Genomic DNA, 19,707 nt, shown 5'->3' with positions numbered 1-19,707 from the left:
TTTTCTAATTATATTTGATTCAGGGATGGTTGTTTATTTTGTCCTAATGGGATAGTAAGGGAAATAAAGACTATAAACTAATTGAAAGTAACCAAACAAAACAAAAAGTCAAAACTAAAACTAATGAAAAATCCCAAACTATTCTCTATAAAATCCAAACATTAAGAGGACCTAATTCAGTTCATAATGTGTGTATATATCTATCTATCTATCTATCTATCTATCTATCTATCTATCTATCTATCTATCTATCTATCTATCTATCTATCTATCTATCTATCTATCTATCTATCTATCTATCTATCTATCTATCTATCTATCTATCTATCTATCTATCTATCTATCTATCTATCTATCTATCTATCTATCTATCTATCTATCTATCTATCTATCTATCTATCTATCTATCTATCTATCTATCTATCTATCTATATATAATGTGTATATATATATATATATTGTGGAGCGTGATGGCATCAGAGAGAGTGGTGAAAAAGTATTTCAAGTTCAAATGCTGAAAACAAACTGAACTGGTATGTTTGTCTTTCTTTTAGAACATTTTGTTTAGTTCATTTACTTAACAAAACGTGCATAATCCAATCCAATCCAACTTTATTTATAGCACTTTAAAAACAGCAACAGCTGAAATAAAGTGCTGCACATCAGAGATAAATAAATAAAACAAATAAAACATACACATGTGTGAGTAATAGACCTAAGAACAAACAATAAAACATACACATGTTACACATAAACAATCAAATACTGTAGAAAATATAAAAACAACACAAATAAACAGGTCATACAATAAATATATATATAAAAAAAACGTCTCATACTGGGAGTAAAAATTGGGTTTTAGGATGCATTAATAATGTGTATAACATTGTAAAACATAGATATAATTATCATAATCATATCATGGTTTTATGTCATACTTTATAGTCCCAGTATTTACCATATTATTTCTAATGCAATGGCTGTAATAACAGGACCATTATACACTATAAAACATGCATAAATAACCCGGCTGGACCCCACAGTCTCGATATGTCGTACTTTGAAACGGGCTTGTTCTCATGTCTCACTCTCACATCTGTCTTCATAATAACAAGTGTCCCTGCTGTCACATCTGTTTCACTCACAGCCAGGCCAATGATGGCCACGCTGCCGTTACGTCCCACAGTGAACAACGGGACCGTCCTACCAAAGAAAGGCAGTGGCGCGCTGCCGTCCCCATCTGGATCTGGGTCCAGAAAGGACGCCAGCGCCTTGGCCAACAGGAGGTAATGAGACTGAAACGACAACATGAGTGAAACAGGTCCTTATTACACTTGTAAAACACTTGTACTGCATTAAGAATAAAGAGATTTAATTATAAGAACCAGATACAAATATAAAATAGCCGTATATTCATTTACATTTCAGTTGGTTTAGATTTGATCATTTAAATCATGATGTCTTCAGTGACTTGTCTGTTTATCTTCACATACTTGGCCGTCTGTCTTTCCTGTCCTGCACGTCCACTCTCATGTACTGTCCCCTCACTGATGACACGTCCACTGTCATGTCCAGTTTGTCCCCTCTGTCCAGAATTCTCTATCTGCCCCTCAGGTGAGAGCGTCACGTGTTGCACGTGACCAGTCACGATAAATATAACACCATCACATTTACAATTAACCATCATCATCATCATCATCATCATTCACCAAACTACATGAAAATGTGCACGTTGCTCATTCCATCGCCCATTTTGACTGTTAATTTCACTTAATGTCGTTTAAATCTCTGGTTTGTGTGTGTATCTGCGATTTAATCTAAACTGCAGATTAGTCTCAATCCCATCAGTGCTGGTTTGGCAAACCCACAGCAAACAGCCTCTCTAACACCCTGTGGCCCCAATTACTCTGATTCCTCACGGGACAACGTGGCAAACAACAGTCTGTCGCTCTCTTTATTCTCGTCTGCTCTTTGCCGAGCAAACGTGCAGCCTCTCCAGAGGGGGATCAAGGCCGCCAGCCAGTTTTAGGATTTGAATAGACTTCTCTCCCATAGGGTGGATTAGGTGACTGTGCCGACCGGCCATTGGACTGCTGATGGAGCCTTTTCATTGTTGTGAACGGGGCAGACTGTCTGCGCCATCAATATGCAGCTCTAGAGTATAACTGTGACGACAGAGCTCTGAAACTGAAGAAAAAGGCTATTTTCTTTCTATTTTAATTTGCTTTTCTATTAGCGATAGTAGCGATAGGTGTTTTTTTTAGTTCCTGCTCTGGTGAGGTTCCGAGCGAGCCAACACTATGCGTCAGACTGCTGGTCACTGATTTGTCTGAGTGTCGTCACTGGAAGAGTCATGAGTGAGACGTCCGACACAAGAACCGAACTGTACATCAGTTAAAAATACTTAAAAATCCAGAAAACGTGCTTTAATCTCCATCATTTAGCAAGGAAATGTCTAAAATCTCAATATTTTACAGAGGAGTCTGGTGTATTTGGCTACAGCGATCGTAGAGCATCACTGTGTAGAGCTGCCACTGACGATTATTTTCATAACCAATTAATCTGTCCATTATTTTCTAGATTAATTGATGAATGGTCCATAAAATGTCAGAAAATGTTAAAAAAAAATGTCAAACCTGGAAATGACGATGTTCTCAAATGTCTTGTTTTTGTCCGCAAACCAAAATGATTCAGTTTTAATGATTTCTTTGTTATGTGGAGCAAAGAAAGCTTTTTAATAAGAAAATATTCACATACACAAGAAGCTAAAACAATCAGAAATCTTGTTTTAATCATGAAAAAAGCTTCAAACCGATGAATCCATTATCAAAATAGTTGATGATTAATTTAGTAATTGATTAGTAATCGATGAATCGATGAATTGTTTCAGCTCTACCACTGTATTTCAGTTCAGTGACTGTGTCAGACTGTCAATTAACTGATTCTAATGATTCAGTTCATCGTAAACAGCTGCTTCAACTCAAAAAATGTCTAAACTGCATCTTCAAATAAACACATCTTCCCCGTGTGTGTGAGTTCTGAAGCTAATTCTCGGACGGAAATGTTAGCAAAGGGCGTTTTTATGACCTATTTTTTGTTCTATTTTTTTCACCTTCCCCCCTCGCCACAGCACCGTGAGGAGAGCCAACTCTAACGAACACGTGGGAACTCTGACGCGGAGAGATTCGGTCGACTCCAAGGTCAACAGAACTCGCGCCGGGTCCACGGGGAGCAACTCCAGCGGCAAAAAAAGCGACAGGTAACGAGGAAATAATGAGAATATTCACATGTGATGCTTAGAAAACACATTACTTGACTTTGATATCACAATTTACTCGAGATAAGGGTTTCTCCTGAGAGGGAAGCTGATTGACAGCTGTCTGTTTACTCGTTTACTTTGCAGCAGCAAACAGAGGGACCCAGTGTTTAATGCAGGTAAGAACCAGAGGCTTTTATTCTGCGGCTCTGCAGACTCAAACACGATTATACTTTCATATGATACAACACTCACCACATGCTCAGTGGTTCTCTGTGTCAGAATGAAAGTGTCTGCACACAGAGAACACCTGAGGACTACTTGAGTGTCGTTGTTGTTGAATGAATATCATCCTTTCCACGATCCATGCATTAACAAGGCACCACTTCATCTCAGTCATGATGATTTCATCCGTCTTCACAACCATTTTCTTTTCTTTTTACTACTCTTAATGCATAAAGTTCCACTTTTGGTTGCACAGTTTTTGTTTCTCTCAATTGAATTCAATAAAAATGAAACCATTTTTCTATTATAGTGACGATTTAGACTCAAACTCAAATGACCTGGGGGCCACTGAGAGTCTAGTTTGGTCACTCGGGGTCAGGTCAAGTGGTAAAAACTTGAAAAAAAATGTGAGAAAAAGACAATCGAAATAATAACATTTATGATGATATTTCACATAATTTCAAAATAAAAGTGTATGATTTGATGTGGAACAATGATAGTTCACAATATAAACATATTTATGATGCAAAATGAATGTAACTCTATTGATAAAGCACTATAAAATCAACAACAACAACAACAGCTGAAACAAAGTGCTGTATCATCAGAGACAAATAAAACACAATATAGAAACCTAAGTAACCAAATTGACCGAATCATTATGACTTCATATTAATATTACATTTAAAAAAATTTTTTGGATTGTGTAGCTATTGCAGTTTGTTGAATAGTGATTTTGTGAAACTGAAACTTATTTAGGAGGCTCACGAAACACGTCATGAACACGTCAGAGGCGCGGAACATGAAATGAGACGAGTATTGATCGTAATTTCCATCTCCAGCCGTCTATTGATTCTTTTTGTTCAATTCACCTGCTGTTGTTGTTGAGTTGGTTCACACACCTGTGCTGCTGCCTTCATCAGTCACACTCTTAGACACAGACATATGTTTAATGTGAACAATTTACTGACCCACTGTGCTTAGTCTTTATTATTCTTATTCGTTTATTGTGAAAGTATCAGTAATAAATCACATATAATCATAATATCATTTTGAAATATCTCTGTTCCTGCTGTTGCTGATGTAAAGGCCAATAGCAATAAATCCAGACCAAGGTTATATTAGATTAGGATTTTTCAATAGTTTTAATTTCGTTTTGACTTTTTGTTTTAGTATATTTTTTATCCATTTTAGTGTTTGTTTTAGTTGTTTTGTAATATTGAGCATTTGCCAAGTGCAAATAAACAAACTTCATGAACAAAAAAGATTATGTATGAAAAAAAAAAAATTTTTTAGTTAGTTTTATAAGCACACAATTCAGTTTCTGGTTAGTTATCATTACATATATATATATATATATATATTTTTTCGTTATTTCGTGAACTATAATAACCTCGACGTGCGTTAAAGTAATAATTCACCCACTCGCGTTGAACACGCGTCAATTCTTTGAGAGCGTTAAGTCCAGAGACACGAGGAAAACCTCATGTTAGGACAGAGCAGCCACCTCACCCTCACCTGGTGCTTGTGTGTCTCTCTCTGTGACCTTTACAAGGGATGCGACGCGTGACCCACTGCAAAGGTAGGTTGTCCCCACCACCACCACCACCACTACCTCTTCTCTAATGCTCCCCCCCTCCCCTCCCCTCCCCCTGGGCTCCACAGCTCTCTGCGTGAAATAAATCTGGACATTTTTTTGTTATTTTGTAATATTTTGACCACTTGTGTGGTTTTCCAATGACCAGAGAGCTGTTCAGATGGGGGCAGACAAAGTGTGTGTGTGTGTGTGCATTATCCTCCCTTTAATTGTTTTAAGACAAAACACACACACACACGAGCCAACCTAACCTCCACTGAACGGCGATTGCAGTGTTTTTGCAGTGAAACTCACCACACGCGTGTGCCTTTTTGCTCACAGCTTCACTTTTGCCTCCACGCACCTATTCGAGTCTTTTTAAAGACTCCTCACTGCAGCACAGATCAAGCACATTACTCTTCCTGATCCCTGAAAACGAACATTTGCATTACAAACGCATTTAATTTGACCGTTTGCAGTTTCCTCACGCTGCCGCAAGCGTCGCGCGTTTGTGTGCAGTCCCTTCAACAAAGTGTTCACTGAGCTGCTAAATAAATCCTTTGCAGTTTTGCCGATTACTCAGTCGTGATAAAGGATCATTCAGAATAATCAACTCTTTAGCCAACTATTTTTAGCCCGTGGTATGCTGCTTTGTTTTTTTTAAAGTTTTTCTACAAGATTGAACACTTTTAAAACTGACAATAAAGAAAAGCAAAGAACATAACACAAATACCACAAAACAGACAAGAACATGCACAAAGATAAAGTGCAGAAATGCAAACCAAGCCTCTGGCGGCCTCTGTTGGTCATATTGGCAAGTGCAAGTACGGAAGCACAAATAGACAGACACGCAGAGCTACTAAAAACAATACGGCTCATTACTCAATTTCAAAAGTTTGGGGTCACTTATACTATTTTTTTATGTTTTCCATTAAAAGTCACAGTTTTATTCATCAAAAGAGTTGCAAAATGAATAGAAAATATATTGAAAAGATTAGAAATAATGATTTTTATTCAAAATAATAATTTTGCCCTTTCGTTAAAGAACCAGCGAAACAGTTTTCAGCTGTGCTAACATCATTGCACAAGGGTTTTCAAGGGTTTTCTAATCATCTAATAGCCTTCTAACACGATTAGCAAACACAATGTACCATTAGAACACTGGAGAGAAATGGGCCTCTATACACCTATGTACATATTCTATTAAAAAAAAAGTTTGCAGCTAGAATAGTCTTTTACCACATTAACAATGTATAGAGTGGATTTCTGATTCATTTAATGTTATATTCATTGAAAAAAAAGTGCATTTCCTTCAAAAATAAGGAAATTTCTAAGTGACCCCAAACATTTGAACGATAGTGTACCTCCTCCATCATTAGATCCCAGTGACTTCTCTGTATGATGATGATGATGATGATAACAAGCCTTATTATTAATAATATCCCTTGTCCTCTAGTTCCCCTTTGATTGATTGTATCCCTGTCACATTCATGATGATTTATCTAAATATGACAGAAAATAAAGCATCCGTCTAATGTATTCCACCGCCCTCCATCTCTTGACCCTTCACCCCTGGCCCTGACACTACTCCCTCTCCGACGTCTGCTCTTTTCTCCACCTGCGTCACAGTCACAGTACAGGTTCACCTCGGCCGCTCTGCCGATCAGACGGGAAACCGTGCAGCTGCGTCCGTCACAGCTCCCAGCCCCAAACAAACCCCAGAAAGCAGTAAAGTCGGCGTGGTCAGGGCGGGTGGCACCACCAGGGTTCCACCGGTCAGAAAGAGCCCGGGTTTAAGCCTCCAGCTCAGAAAATCCGGGAGTTTATCGTCGTATTCTCCTCTCGACACGCCCAGCTACCGCAGCCCCATTAAATCTCCCAGCCAGTACTTCCAGATCTGTTACTAGATGATGTCAAATGAGCGCAATATAATGTGCTGAGTCAGGTATAGAGAGAATATCAAGTGTGGAGAGTTATGTTTCATATGCACCATTTAAAAGCAGTGTTTTTCCACATTTCATCATCAGAGATCAGAGGTTTTGTAGCGTCGTCCTCTTTTAATGAGCTTTGGTTCAGTTTTCACATCACGACCTCTGCATGGTTTATTTTGCAGTGTGTTAGCATGTTTTAAATATATGAGGATTTTTCATTATTTTGTCCTAAGCTTGGATCTGGTTTTGATTTCTTTGTTGTTTTTTCCCTTCATAACATTTCCACTGCTCTGCTTGTGTGTGTGCATTTTATGTTGTTTAACCTTTGCTTTTATGTTGAATTTGAGTTGTTTTTAACAGAGTTGTCATCAGGATGTGTTTGAAGTGACTAATAAAGTCTGTTAAAAAGCAAATTCTGTCATTGTTTTTTTTGTTTTTTTAAGTTTTTATCACATCACATGAAATCATCTTCTCATCCTATCACACGTTTAACATCGTCATAGTCACCATTATACACATTCTACAGCAGTGTTTCTTGAATGAAGTCATGTATGTGTTTTTTTTCTACATGCAAATCAATTCACTGACCCTTTTTTTTTTTGCTTTTTCCAGAGGAAGGTTATGTGAAAATGTATTTGAAGGGTCGTCCCATCACCATGTTCATGCCCAAGGACCAGGTGGACGGCTACTGCCTGGAGGCCAGAGCCGAGCTGCCCGGCAACAAACTCAAGCTGGACTGGGTGTATCCTTTTCCCCTGTATTTTGTTCCCATAATAAGAAAACACGCTAAGGTGTTATGTGACCTGAGGGATAACACCTCTGCAGCTATGTTTGTTTAAAGCTTGAACAAATAGATCAAATATATATTTACACTACACAATGTGACATCTCTGCAAAAACCTGCATGGCGACTCAGAGAATGTTGTGTTTTTGTTTGTTTTTTTTAACTCGGAAGCTGGAAACAACAAAGAAATGATACAAATCTGAGGTCTAAAATATATATATATACACACAGAGAGAACTAGAAATGCAAGGTCACATTTACTTCGTGTGTTGAATGTGGATTATTGGAAGGATTTTCAAGGGTAGAGAGATAAATGTGGGTCAACATACTCTGCTGCTGTAGCGACCTACACTGCAGTTCAAAAGTTTGTCAAAGAACCAGCAAAACTGTTTTCAAGGGTTTTCTATATCCTTCTAACACGATTATCTAACACAATGTACCATTAGAACACTGGAGAGAAATGGGCCTCTATACACCTATGTACATATTCCATTAAAAACCAGACGTTTGCAGCTAGAGTAGCCTTTTACCACATTAACAATGTATAGAGTGTATTTATGATTCATTTAATGTTATATTCATTGAAATAAAACAAGGACATTTCTAAGCTTTACTGTTCACTTCCTTGACCGACCTTGTTAATCTCCAGCTATGGTTACCGAGGCCGAGACTGTCGCTCCAACCTTTACCTGCTGCCCACAGGAGAAACCGTGTATTTCATCGCCTCGGTGGTCGTCCTGTTCAACGTGGACGAGCAGCTGCAGAGACACTACACCGGACACACGGACGACATCAAATGGTGAGACTCACAGTAGACGTGCGGCTTCAGCAGGGGGATATCTCTAGAGCTGAAACAATTAATCGCTGAATCTGTTATTAATCGTTTATTAAATTAATTGTCAACTATTTTGTTAATCGATTATCGGTTTGAAACTTTTTTCCATTATGAAAACAAGATTTCTGATTGTTTTAGCTTCTTAAATGTGAATATTTTATTTGTTCCTTTGCTCCACATAACAAAGAAATCATTAAAACTGAATCATTTTGGTTTATGGACAAAACAAGACATTAAAGAACATCATCATTTCCAGGTTTGACAAACACTGATCAACTTTTTTTTTTTTAGCATTTTCTGACATTTTATGGACCAAACGATTAATCGATTAATCGTGAACATAATCGACAGATTAATCACTTGTGAAAAGCTCGAGATATTTCTACAAATCCCCAGGTTATTCATAGATTTCCTATAAATAGTTACTTTTAGTCTTTAGAGCACGTTTGCTCTTTTTTATTGTGGTGAATGCTTAGTTTAAGTATAGTTTTTTATTAGTTTTAGATCCAAAAATTAATTTACAAAGAAGAAAACAAAGCACATTTTCAGGACAATTTTAAAACAGCTTGAGGAGAAAGCTTCATCTGCTCAGTTGAACTGGTGCAGAATCACTGAACAGCGCTCACTGTTTACACTCTGAGGTTAGCCAAAGTTCAAGTGAGTAATCAGCACATTCCAGATCGGAGCACGGACTAACGGCAGATTGCGTTGTTACATCTCTACACGGTCATTGTACGAGTGCAGCTACACTAGAAGAAAATGATTTCATCACAAAGTGGTTCTTCTCCAGCTTCAGTGAATATCATTTTCACCCAGCACTGCCTTTGATGTGGCTGCAAACACACGACTCATCTTTATTCAAGTGTTTTAAAAAGGTTTTTTTCTTCTTCTTCTTCTAATGCTTTCATGACCTTCTCTTCACCAGCCTGGCCGTCCACCCTGACAAGATCACCATAGCAACCGGGCAGGTGGCGGGCACCTCTTCAGATGGGAAAGTAAGTGAAGTGTTTTATCACTTCATCAGTTTGTGGCGTGTGAGTTATTAGCTGTAGCCACAGTTCAGACAGTTCTGCTAAAGAAACAGAGTGATGAAGACAAACACAGACTTATAAATCGTACTGATGATGATGACGATGATGTGTATATGTTTCCAGCATCTTGCGCCTCATGTCCGTGTGTGGGACTCCGTCAGCCTCAACACTCTCCATATTCTAGGCTCTGGCTTCTTCGACCGAGGCCTGATCTGCCTGTCTTTCTCCAAGTCGGTAAGGAGAGAATTTAAAGCTGATTTTTGGACGACACAGAGTCTCAGGTCTCTGACCCTCGTGATGTTGAGCATCCCCGTCTTGTTTTTGCTGTTGTGTTAGAATGGAGGAAACACGCTGTGCGCGGTCGACGACTCCAACGATCACGTGCTCTCTGTTTGGGACTGGCAGAGAGAGGACCGACAAGCAGAGGTCAAGGTACGATTGCATGTGTGTTTCTGTGGTAAAAAAAAAAGAGTAAGACTTGTTTACATTTAAATAACTCTTTAACCCTTAAAACACAGAGTTGTTTTAATAATGAAAAAAGCTTCAAACTGATTCATCGACTATCAAAATATTTGATACTTTAGATGTGAACACACAGCCCAGGATGTCCATATATGGACTTTTTTGGGAAATGCAGCATATTCTACCTTTTTTAAAGTATAACATTTCCTTTGGCACCATCTTTACCTCTCGGACCTTCTTCTTCCTCATGCTCCATCCTGAGCTCTGAGGTCTAATAACTGCTGCTTTTAGATTTTTATTCCAAAATCCTGGCCTTTTCTGTAGCTGCCCGCCAAATAAAGTCTGCCTCCACCATTGAACATTTTAAATCACGCTTAAAGACCCAGCTCTTCTCCTTGGTTTTCACTTCAGGATAAAAATAGTCAACCTGAGCAATTCTATATAGATTTTACTATTATGTCACTATTTTACTGTTTTACTTCTATTTCTATTGATTTTATGTTGCTGTGTCTTTAACTCTGTAAAGCACTTTGGTAAACCTTGGTTGTTTTTTAATATTTTCTCTTTGTCAGCTGAACTAATGTCTTGTTTTATGTGTTTAGTGTTCAAACGAGTCAGTGTTCGCTGCAGAGTTTCACCCGACGGACAGCAACGTCATCGTCACCTGTGGGAAGTCGCATCTTTGTTTCTGGAGCCTGGACAAAGGCAGTCTGGTCAAGAAGCAGGGACTGTTCGAGGTCGGTCCACGACCACTTACTCATAAAGAAATAACTTAAGATAATGTCACATTTCCTGTCATGATGTCCCTGTAATGTGATTTAAATCTAATATATATATATAAATGTGTATGTTACAGAAACAGGAGAAGCCCAAGTTTGTGCTGTGTGTGACCTTTGCGGAAAGTGGAGATGCTATAACTGGAGACTCCAGTGGGAACATTGTGGTGTGGGGAAAAGGTACACGATGTACACGCTGTACACGCTGTACACACTGTACACGCTGTACACACTGTACACGCTGTACACACTGTACACGCTGTACACACTGTACACACTGTACACGCTGTACACACATGAAGTCGCTGATGCTGTATCTGTATAGCAAGTTTTAGTGAACACAGAGAGACAGGGTGTACACGTTAATATTTCATGACAATCTATGATATTTTATGATATATAATATGATTATCTGTTATGGTAACACCATCGTTTTTCAATAAAATTAATAATAATCTGTTAATACCATGATATAATCCCACTAATTGCTTGATTATGAAAATAACTATAGGCCACCATCAGTGTGTAATACCCTCAATTGATTTTGAAAACCTTGAATTCAGTATTAGAATAAATTCAAAGACTCAGGAGATCAGGAAGAGTTTCATAGCGAAGATATCACAGTGGAGAAGCTTCATCTCTTAATTTATCTTGCATCTTATCTTGTCGTCTTCAAGTCTCTTGACCTTTTTTCTGTCCAGCTGAATCCATGATCTCCTTCCGTCTCTGTCTGTCAGGCACTAATCGCATCAGCCACGTCATCCAAGGAGCTCACGAGGGCAGCATCTTCGCTCTGTGCATGCTGAGGAACGGCACGCTGCTGTCCGGAGGGAAAGACCGCAGGCTCGTGTCCTGGGACGGCGACTACCAGCAGATACAGACAGTGGAGGTGAGAGAAGAAACTTAAACGTTCAAAGTTACAGATATGAAATAAAATGTAAAATTCTGATCACTTTATTGTACTCATCCGATATATAAAAACATAGTGAAACAAAACAAATGTGACCTTTTTTAAGTGTTGCTCAAAGTTAAGACTCTAATACTCGATCCAAACGTGTATTTAAGTGCAAAAATGAATGTTTAGAAATGGCTTTTAATCTTTAATCTTGGGCTCATTTTCGAATGTTGGACTAGACGAAAACATTCATTAAATATCATCGTAAAGCAATCTGTGACTCGGCCATTTTTGTAGTCCTTTGAAAGGAGAGAAGATACTGAATTATCATCACATTTTTGGTATATTTGTAGTCAAGGAGTTGCTGAGGCTGATTAATGGTGTTAAAAAAAGAAAAAAAAAAAATAGGCGAGGATAGAAATGTCACTTTTCTCCTTTGGTTTACCCAAATTTACTCAGACACAGTATCAGACACAATATTTCTATATATCTATTCTATGTTAAGCTGCATATTAAAACCCTTATAGTGCAAGCACCCATGGTCAATTGCTGCAGGAATGACACACAACTCCTTATATGGACATCCTGGGTGTGTGTCTTTATAGGTCACATATTCAGACTTTAAAAATAATTTTTTTTGTCTTCTTATTTGTTGTTGAGTCAAAGTTATGATTCTTTTATATCATATTTTTAGTAGTGATATTACGAGGCGATAATGAAGCAGAAGTCACAAAATTAGACCTTTTTTTTATTTCATTTTTGTTCATATTAAACGAGCCTAGCGAACGTTGAACTGTGACGTATTTCCAAATTTCACTAATTCAATCCACTTTTAAACATTTTGAGGACTTTTTGCACGTTTTCATCAGATTGCCCACAGGTTGTGCTGAAACGACTCTATATTGCACATTCTTATCACCTCTCTGTATACGTTTCAACATAGTAATGGAACAAAGCAGCCTAATGCTCTGTGTTCTAAAGGTTAAAGTAGAGGGATCACATGGGTTTGCACTCTCGGTTATATTAGTGGTCAGTGATGTGAAGTGTGGTTCATTCATGTCCTATTTAATCACAACAGAGCACATGAGATAGAAGGATTATGAAGATGATGTACTTTATTGATCCCAATACTGGGACATTTGCAGACACCTTACCTCCACTCAAGATGGAAGACATGGAATGCAAATATACATGTAAACAGAATTAAATATGAACATATTAACAGTTTTTAGAAAATAAAATGTAAAATATCGGTGTAAAAATGTAAGGACGTACACCACAGCTATGCAGAGAATAAGAAAGGAAATATTAGAATGAGCAATCAATGAGTGCAATTGTGCTGTTGTTGGTGAACGTGTAGTTCACACAGTTTCTATATTTTCCTCACAGGTCCCGGAGTTGTTTGGTCCCATCAGGACCATCGCAGAGGGCCGAGGGGAGACTATGCTCATCGGAACCACCAAGAACTTTGTCCTGCAGGGCAACCTGGACGGAGAATTCATGCCCATTACACAGGTGGGTTCAACAGTCGGATAACAGTTTATAATTTATTAATTCGAGTTAATGAACTACTGCAAATATCAGACCATCTGCTACCAACAACCATTTTACCTCCAGAGTCACTTAAATTGGGCCACATGGTGGTATAGTGGCTCACACTTTTACCTCACAGCAGGAAGTGAGTGAGTATGTGGAGTTTTATAGTGTAATCAAATTAATTTAAAAATAATTAAAAAAAGTAAAATAATTTTTTTTTTAACAAAGTAATATTTGCCTGTTCGCCAGTTTCCTCCCACTGTCCAAAAACATGCAGATTTATGGATTAAGCAAATTAGACATTGGTGCTTTTGACCTATGTCAGCTGGGATTGGCTCCAGCGACGCCTGTGACCCTCATGTGGAGGATAAAGCGGTAGAAGATGAATGAATGGAGGGAATTAAAATAACCTTTTAATTAATTATCAGTTATCAGTGATGTTATCTGACTAAGTTCCTCTCTACATCTCTTATTTACTATTTCTAATACCGTAAAGTAAACCAGACATTTTATAGTTGTGTGATGATGCAGCAGAAGAAGGATTAAAAGGGTTAATATAATATATATTAAATATGAAATAAACAACTCTCCTCCTCTGTCCAGGGTCACACTGATGAGCTGTGGGGTCTGTCAGTTCATCCCTGTAAGCCTCAGTTTCTCACCTGTGGACACGACCGGCAGGTCAGCCTGTGGCACTCCAGCACCCATCAGCACATCTGGACCAAGAACTTGGAGGTACATTATTAGGCGATACTGCCCCCTGGCGGTCAGTAATGGGAATTACAAAAAAAGAAACTGCTTGGACAGGGGTCTGCAGCCTTTAGGATGAAAAGAGTAATTTCTGTCCCTCTCTCCACCCAAATAAGTGACGTATGTATGATGTATAAATGTTTTTATATATATGTATAAAAGAACGGTAGTCGCATTTATGAAATTTAAGTCAAATAAAAATAAAATTAAACGCAGAACTTATTTGGGACTCTTCAGTAACTTTACATGCAATTTTTGTTCCAATCTTGTTGCCATTAAACATCGATTTCCCATCCTTTTTTTGTGGTTTCGGACAGGATGCTACACAATCAGCAGGCTTCCATCCATCCGGAGCTGTGGTTGCCATAGGAACCCAGACTGGCAGGTACAGGACACCCCCCCCCCACCCCCCCGGCTGCTTCAGCCAAAATAACATCATATAAGAAAGTCAAATTGTTTTTGTTTGTTATTATTATAATGTTGTTAAATGACTGTGCAGGTGGCTGGTGCTGGACACCGACTCCAAGGATTTAGTGACGATGCACACAGACGGGAACGAGCAGCTGTCCGCCATGTGCTACAGCCCAGGTACGGTGATCGATGCTGACTCAGCACATTTCACGGCAGTGATCATTAACACACAATAATATTGTAATAATGAGAGTGATAATTATTTGTCACAAGTACAAACATAAGCGTTACACAGTCTTCTCTTTGAATTTTTTTTCGCCATTTTTTGCTCATAACTCTAAAACTAAAATATCTGCATTATTCAACTCACTGTCACTGTGAAACATATCTGTAACCGTTTACATTTGACTTGTTGTTTGTTTACCAATAACCCTTCCTGCCTTTCGTTTAGACGGTAACTTCCTGGCCATCGGTTCCCATGACAACTACATCTACATCTACGCGGCGACTGACAACGGGAGGAAGTACAGTCGAGTGGGGAAGTGCTCGGTGAGCGCCTGCGTTTAGCCTCAGCTATCTATATACACTTTGTCCTTGATGTGTGTTAATAGAAAGGCTTTAAAATGATATATATATATGTACACAGTATACATATGATGATGAGCTGAATTATATAATTCTGTCCCAAGGTTTAAGGGGAAACAACGTGTTGTTTGTGCTCTAGAGTGTGTCATTGTGTTTCTGCAGAGAAATGCAGTCTAACTTGTTCCTGTTGTGTTTAATCACAGGGTCACTCGAGTTTCATCACACATCTGGACTGGTCGGTGGATTCCCAGTATCTGGTGTCAAATTCAGGAGACTATGAGATCCTGTACTGTACGTATATGACCCACTGTCACAGCCTGTTCATGTCCATGTGTTTGTATAACAAGTACAACAGACGACACGTTCGCACAAGCACACTTTGCATGATCGGAAAAATTACAATGGTTTCTGAAAGCTGAGTTGCACGTTAAAGCCAACGCATGGTTATTTACGGTAATTTCACTCGCGCTGTTGCAGTAACTGGAGAATCAGAGTCTTTATCACCAGAGAGGAGAGAGTTGGACAAATGCCTCTGCATAGTTTTTGGTACATTGAGACAAAGACTCAAACAAATGTGAATTTAAATGTTTATATTGTACAAATTTCAAATTTAACAGGCATCTGGTGTTCATGTACTGCAGTGTTTTTTTCTTTAAAACACTATTTTAACACGCAGTGAATAGTAAATAACTGCCAGATATTGAAAGTTATTCTGGGACAAATGGGCAAAAGCACTTACAGGACATTTTCTGGCCCTTTTTATGGTTAAAATAAGGGAAGAATAGACATTTTGAGGCTTAGGTGTTAAAGGGTTAAGATAATAAAAAAAAATAAAAAAATGTTTTCGCTTTGTTCCACTTAAACTCTCACTCTTCTGTGTAAATTAAAATAAAGCAGAGAAGTGGTGAGAGTAAAGTTAATTATGAATTATCCACATGTTGATAGACCTGTTACCTTCTGTCCTCAGGGATCCCGTCAGTGTGCAAACAGGTCGTGAGCGTGGAAGCCACCAGAGATCTGGAGTGGGCCACGTATACCTGCACTCTGGGTTTCCACGTGTTTGGTAAGCAAAGGCGTCCTCGTCCTCCTTCTTCTTCTTCTTCTTCTTTCCCACGTGTTTCAATGTTTAAATCATTTCATCCGCACTAACCTGGACTCTCCACCGCCTCCTCAGGCTTGTGGCCCGACGGCTCAGACGGCACCGACATCAACGCTGCCTGTCGTTCCTGTGACAAGAGCCTCCTGGTGACTGGAGATGACTTTGGGAAGGTTCACCTGTTCTCGTACCCGTGTTCTCAGTTCAGGGTGAGAGATGCTGCTCAGTATTATGTCTCTGTGAAAACTGGACACGTATTCAGCGAGTATGTGTTGTGTATTCAGAGTTTCAAAAAACAAAAAAGACAAGGTTGACCAAAGTGCTTTACTGATTTAAAATCACGGCAACGTAAAAAGAATTAAAACAGTAATATAGTGTTATAATAAAATATTAAAAAGGTGAAAAGCTACATAGAAGTGTCCTTGTTGACTATTTTTATCCCAAAGTGAAGGCCAAGGAGAAGAGGTGGGGGCAGATTTAATATCCAATATCCATGCGTAACTTCCAAATTCCAAAGTTTAAGATAGTCCTTTATTAGGGGCAGCTACAGAAAAGGCCCTGGATTTTGGCACTAAAATCTAAAAGCAGGTTGTTATTAGGCATCAGATCTTGAGATAGAACGTGAAGAAGAGGAAGTTCAGAGAGGTAAAGATGGCGCCAAACCGCTAAGAGTCCTGGATTTGAACCCCACCTGTGACAGACAGATATATGTACTCATCTTATATCATTATTATGTTATTTGACTTCAGATGGCATTTTTTCATATTTTCACTATTGCGTTTTCACTTAGATTTGGTTACATTTCAATTTAAAAATGTTAATTGTGACAATGAAAATGTACACTACCGTTCAAAAGTTTGGGGTCACTTAAAAATGTCCTTATTTTTGAAGGAAAGGCCATTTTTCAATGAATATAACATTAAATGAATCATAAATACACTCTACACATTGTTAATGTGGTAAACAACTATTCTTGCTGCAAACTTCTGGTTTTTAATGGAATATGTACATAGATGTATAGAGGCCCATTTCTCTCCAGTGTTCTAATGGTACATTGTGTTTGCTAATCACGTTAGAAGATGATTAGAAAACCCTTGAAAACCCTTGTGTAATGATGTTAGCACAGCTGAAAACAATTTTGTCTGGTTCTTTGACGAAAGGGCAAAATTATTATTTCTAATCTTGTCGATGTCTTGACTATATTTTCTATTCATTTTGCAACTTTTTTGATGAATAAAAGTGTGACTTTTAATAGAAAACGCAACAAAATTGTAGGTGACCCCAAACTTTAAACTGTAGTGTAATTATTATAAAACAGTGCATTTGTATGTAAATGTTACTGTTAAAAAAAGGTCTGAAGTGACCATTGGCCCTTTTGTCAGTTGGGACTTAGATAAAAGTAGAAAATGGTAGAAAATGAGTGAGTCGTTTTTTGAAAGTTTGAAAGTCTTTCTTTTCTTTTGTTTCCCAGGCTCCGAGCCATGTTTACAGCGGTCATAGCAGCCACGTGACCAACGTTACCTTCCTGCATGACGACAGCTACCTGGTGTCAACAGGAGGGAAGGACATGAGCGTGATGCAGTGGAGGATAGTGTGAGCGAGGACGACGCACAGAGACACACGTGAAACTGAACTGCACTGAACTGAACCCAACCAAACGTAGACTAACTCAGACTCTTAAACATGAAGTGGATCTGACTGAACTGAAAGAAGAGGAACTCGTGTCCTGAGCTTTGTCTTCCAGATCAGCTTTCACATCCCAAATGAGATGAAGTGGTTTGTAGAAGTGTAATATTTCATCTTTTGTTTTTCTTTATTTACACTACATGTACATGTAAAAAAAACAAACAAAGAAGTGTTTATCCCTCATGCACTGTAGCCAAGAGTCACCAACGACAACCACGCCGATCAAACGGATCAAACCCAACGAAAACGGAACCAAAGGCTGTGACTTCCTGACTTCATTAGCACAACCTAGCTTTCACTGTTCTTGCAGTATATGGTGCACTCTCCTGCTGCGGATAACAGACTAACTCATTACTCTTCCAGACGGGAATATCAACGAGCTGAAGATCAAAAAAAAAACTGTGCGCGGAGCGAGAGAACATAGTGGTTTTCTTACGATTAAACTTTCTCTTATTTTGTATTTAACAACTCAGGAATGTGGCAGTGAAGCAGGAGCAGAACACTGACGTATCAGACGAAAAGGAACACAACTACATTGGCTAAATGTGTATTAAAACCACCAATACAGTCAGAGATGCTGCTGAATTTGATGGATCTCTATGCATCTCAGCAGGGAGAACAGCTCTGCATGTCATGTGTGATGATAACCTTTATTTGAAGACATTTTTTTCTAGGGGAAAAATGATTAAAATGATTAAAACGCTGCATTATGTGCATCCAAAATTAGGATTTGAGCAATTTTCAGTGAACATCTTCCAAATGTTTGTGCTTCCTGGTCTTCAAAAAGACGTCTGTTAATTTATGAATCACGCTGCAGATCCGTCGCTGCCAAATATCAGTTCCCTTGTGTTTTTATTTTCCCCCAAATAAACACGTGTTTATTCCTCGATGTGTACACGTACAGAAAGGAGTGAAGATCAGACTTTGAAACTATTTTTTAAATGAGCTTTTAATATATTTTTTTGTCGTCATTGATGTGAAGTAGAACGATGAGACCATTACACTGTAACTGTTCTTTCTTAAACGATAGCGTCTGCTCACACACGCGGTGGACCACAGGGTCGCATCTATCGCCTCACATTCCTTGTCTGAAATACTCACACGCTGCATGAATCTTTTTTTTTTTGTTACTTTTGGAGTGATTTGTAATTGGGGTTGAGGAGATTTCAGTGTGACTATTGTGTTGCGTTGGACTCCAGATGAGTGGGGAGAAAAACTCCAGCATCGGTGATAGAAGTCATTGCGTCTGCAGAGTGAATGTAACGTGATTTGTCTCAACATTAATCCCTTGGGGCTGCGGAGAAGAAAAAAAAGAGGAATCCCTGAAAGTTAACGCCACATTAAATTCTCATCGACGCTGTGTCTTATAAAGTTTTCCTTTTCTGTCTTCAGTCCCTAACGTGTGTCATTTATAACTTGAATGCCCTTTTTTATAATCTAATATAAATTCCCATAGAGAAACAGTTTGAATATTGTTAGCAGAATAACACACTTAAAGCTTCTATTAATGTCTATATCTCAAACTCAAACGACCTGGGGGCCAGTGAGTGTCCAGTCTGGTCATGTGGAAACAATAAGTTAAACTATGTGGGAAATTTGTTGAGAATGCTATCACAATATTGGTTGAATATTTCTACTACTTATATCTAAAATCCCTGAGTTCTGTGCCAGCAAAATGTTGTATTATTAGCATACAGTGTCCAAGAAAACAACATGATTCCTGTAACATAAACAAATAGCCACAGTCAATTAAATAAACCATTAAATTGATAATTTTAACCTTTAAATATGTCATTATACTTTTCAGCTTCCTGTATTCACTATTAGTTTGTTTTGCTTTTCATTTATCACTAGTTCGAATTACATAGATTT

At 38.4% G+C, this 19,707-nt stretch overlaps 1 protein-coding gene across 2 annotated transcripts in view; it reads left to right on the top strand.

Annotated features, from left to right (window-relative positions):
* The window catches only part of eml1 (EMAP like 1), a 43,536-nt gene extending 24,423 nt beyond the window's left edge, over positions 1-19,113 (top strand). For both annotated transcript variants that reach the window (XM_083910610.1, XM_083910609.1), the window contains exons 3-23: positions 1,148-1,286; positions 3,131-3,259; positions 3,404-3,435; positions 5,037-5,063; positions 7,601-7,730; positions 8,422-8,571; positions 9,533-9,602; positions 9,762-9,872; positions 9,975-10,070; positions 10,703-10,837; positions 10,957-11,056; positions 11,614-11,765; positions 13,161-13,286; positions 13,911-14,042; positions 14,375-14,442; positions 14,557-14,645; positions 14,920-15,017; positions 15,257-15,344; positions 16,021-16,116; positions 16,228-16,358; positions 17,621-19,113. In XM_083910610.1, the coding sequence (XP_083766736.1) occupies positions 1,148-1,286; positions 3,131-3,259; positions 3,404-3,435; positions 5,037-5,063; positions 7,601-7,730; positions 8,422-8,571; positions 9,533-9,602; positions 9,762-9,872; positions 9,975-10,070; positions 10,703-10,837; positions 10,957-11,056; positions 11,614-11,765; positions 13,161-13,286; positions 13,911-14,042; positions 14,375-14,442; positions 14,557-14,645; positions 14,920-15,017; positions 15,257-15,344; positions 16,021-16,116; positions 16,228-16,358; positions 17,621-17,746 (2,225 nt within the window). In that variant the 3' untranslated portion in view covers positions 17,747-19,113. The remainder of the gene's footprint in view (positions 1-1,147; positions 1,287-3,130; positions 3,260-3,403; positions 3,436-5,036; positions 5,064-7,600; positions 7,731-8,421; positions 8,572-9,532; positions 9,603-9,761; positions 9,873-9,974; positions 10,071-10,702; positions 10,838-10,956; positions 11,057-11,613; positions 11,766-13,160; positions 13,287-13,910; positions 14,043-14,374; positions 14,443-14,556; positions 14,646-14,919; positions 15,018-15,256; positions 15,345-16,020; positions 16,117-16,227; positions 16,359-17,620) is intronic.
* Positions 19,114-19,707: the final 594 nt, after the last annotated feature.

Source organism: Microchirus variegatus, assembly GCF_963457635.1.
Source record: "Microchirus variegatus genome assembly, chromosome: 2".
In the NCBI taxonomy this organism is placed as follows: domain Eukaryota; kingdom Metazoa; phylum Chordata; class Actinopteri; order Pleuronectiformes; family Soleidae; genus Microchirus; species Microchirus variegatus.
The sequence above is the reverse complement of the archived record's forward strand: the minus strand, read 5'-3'. Positions and strand labels throughout refer to the sequence as shown.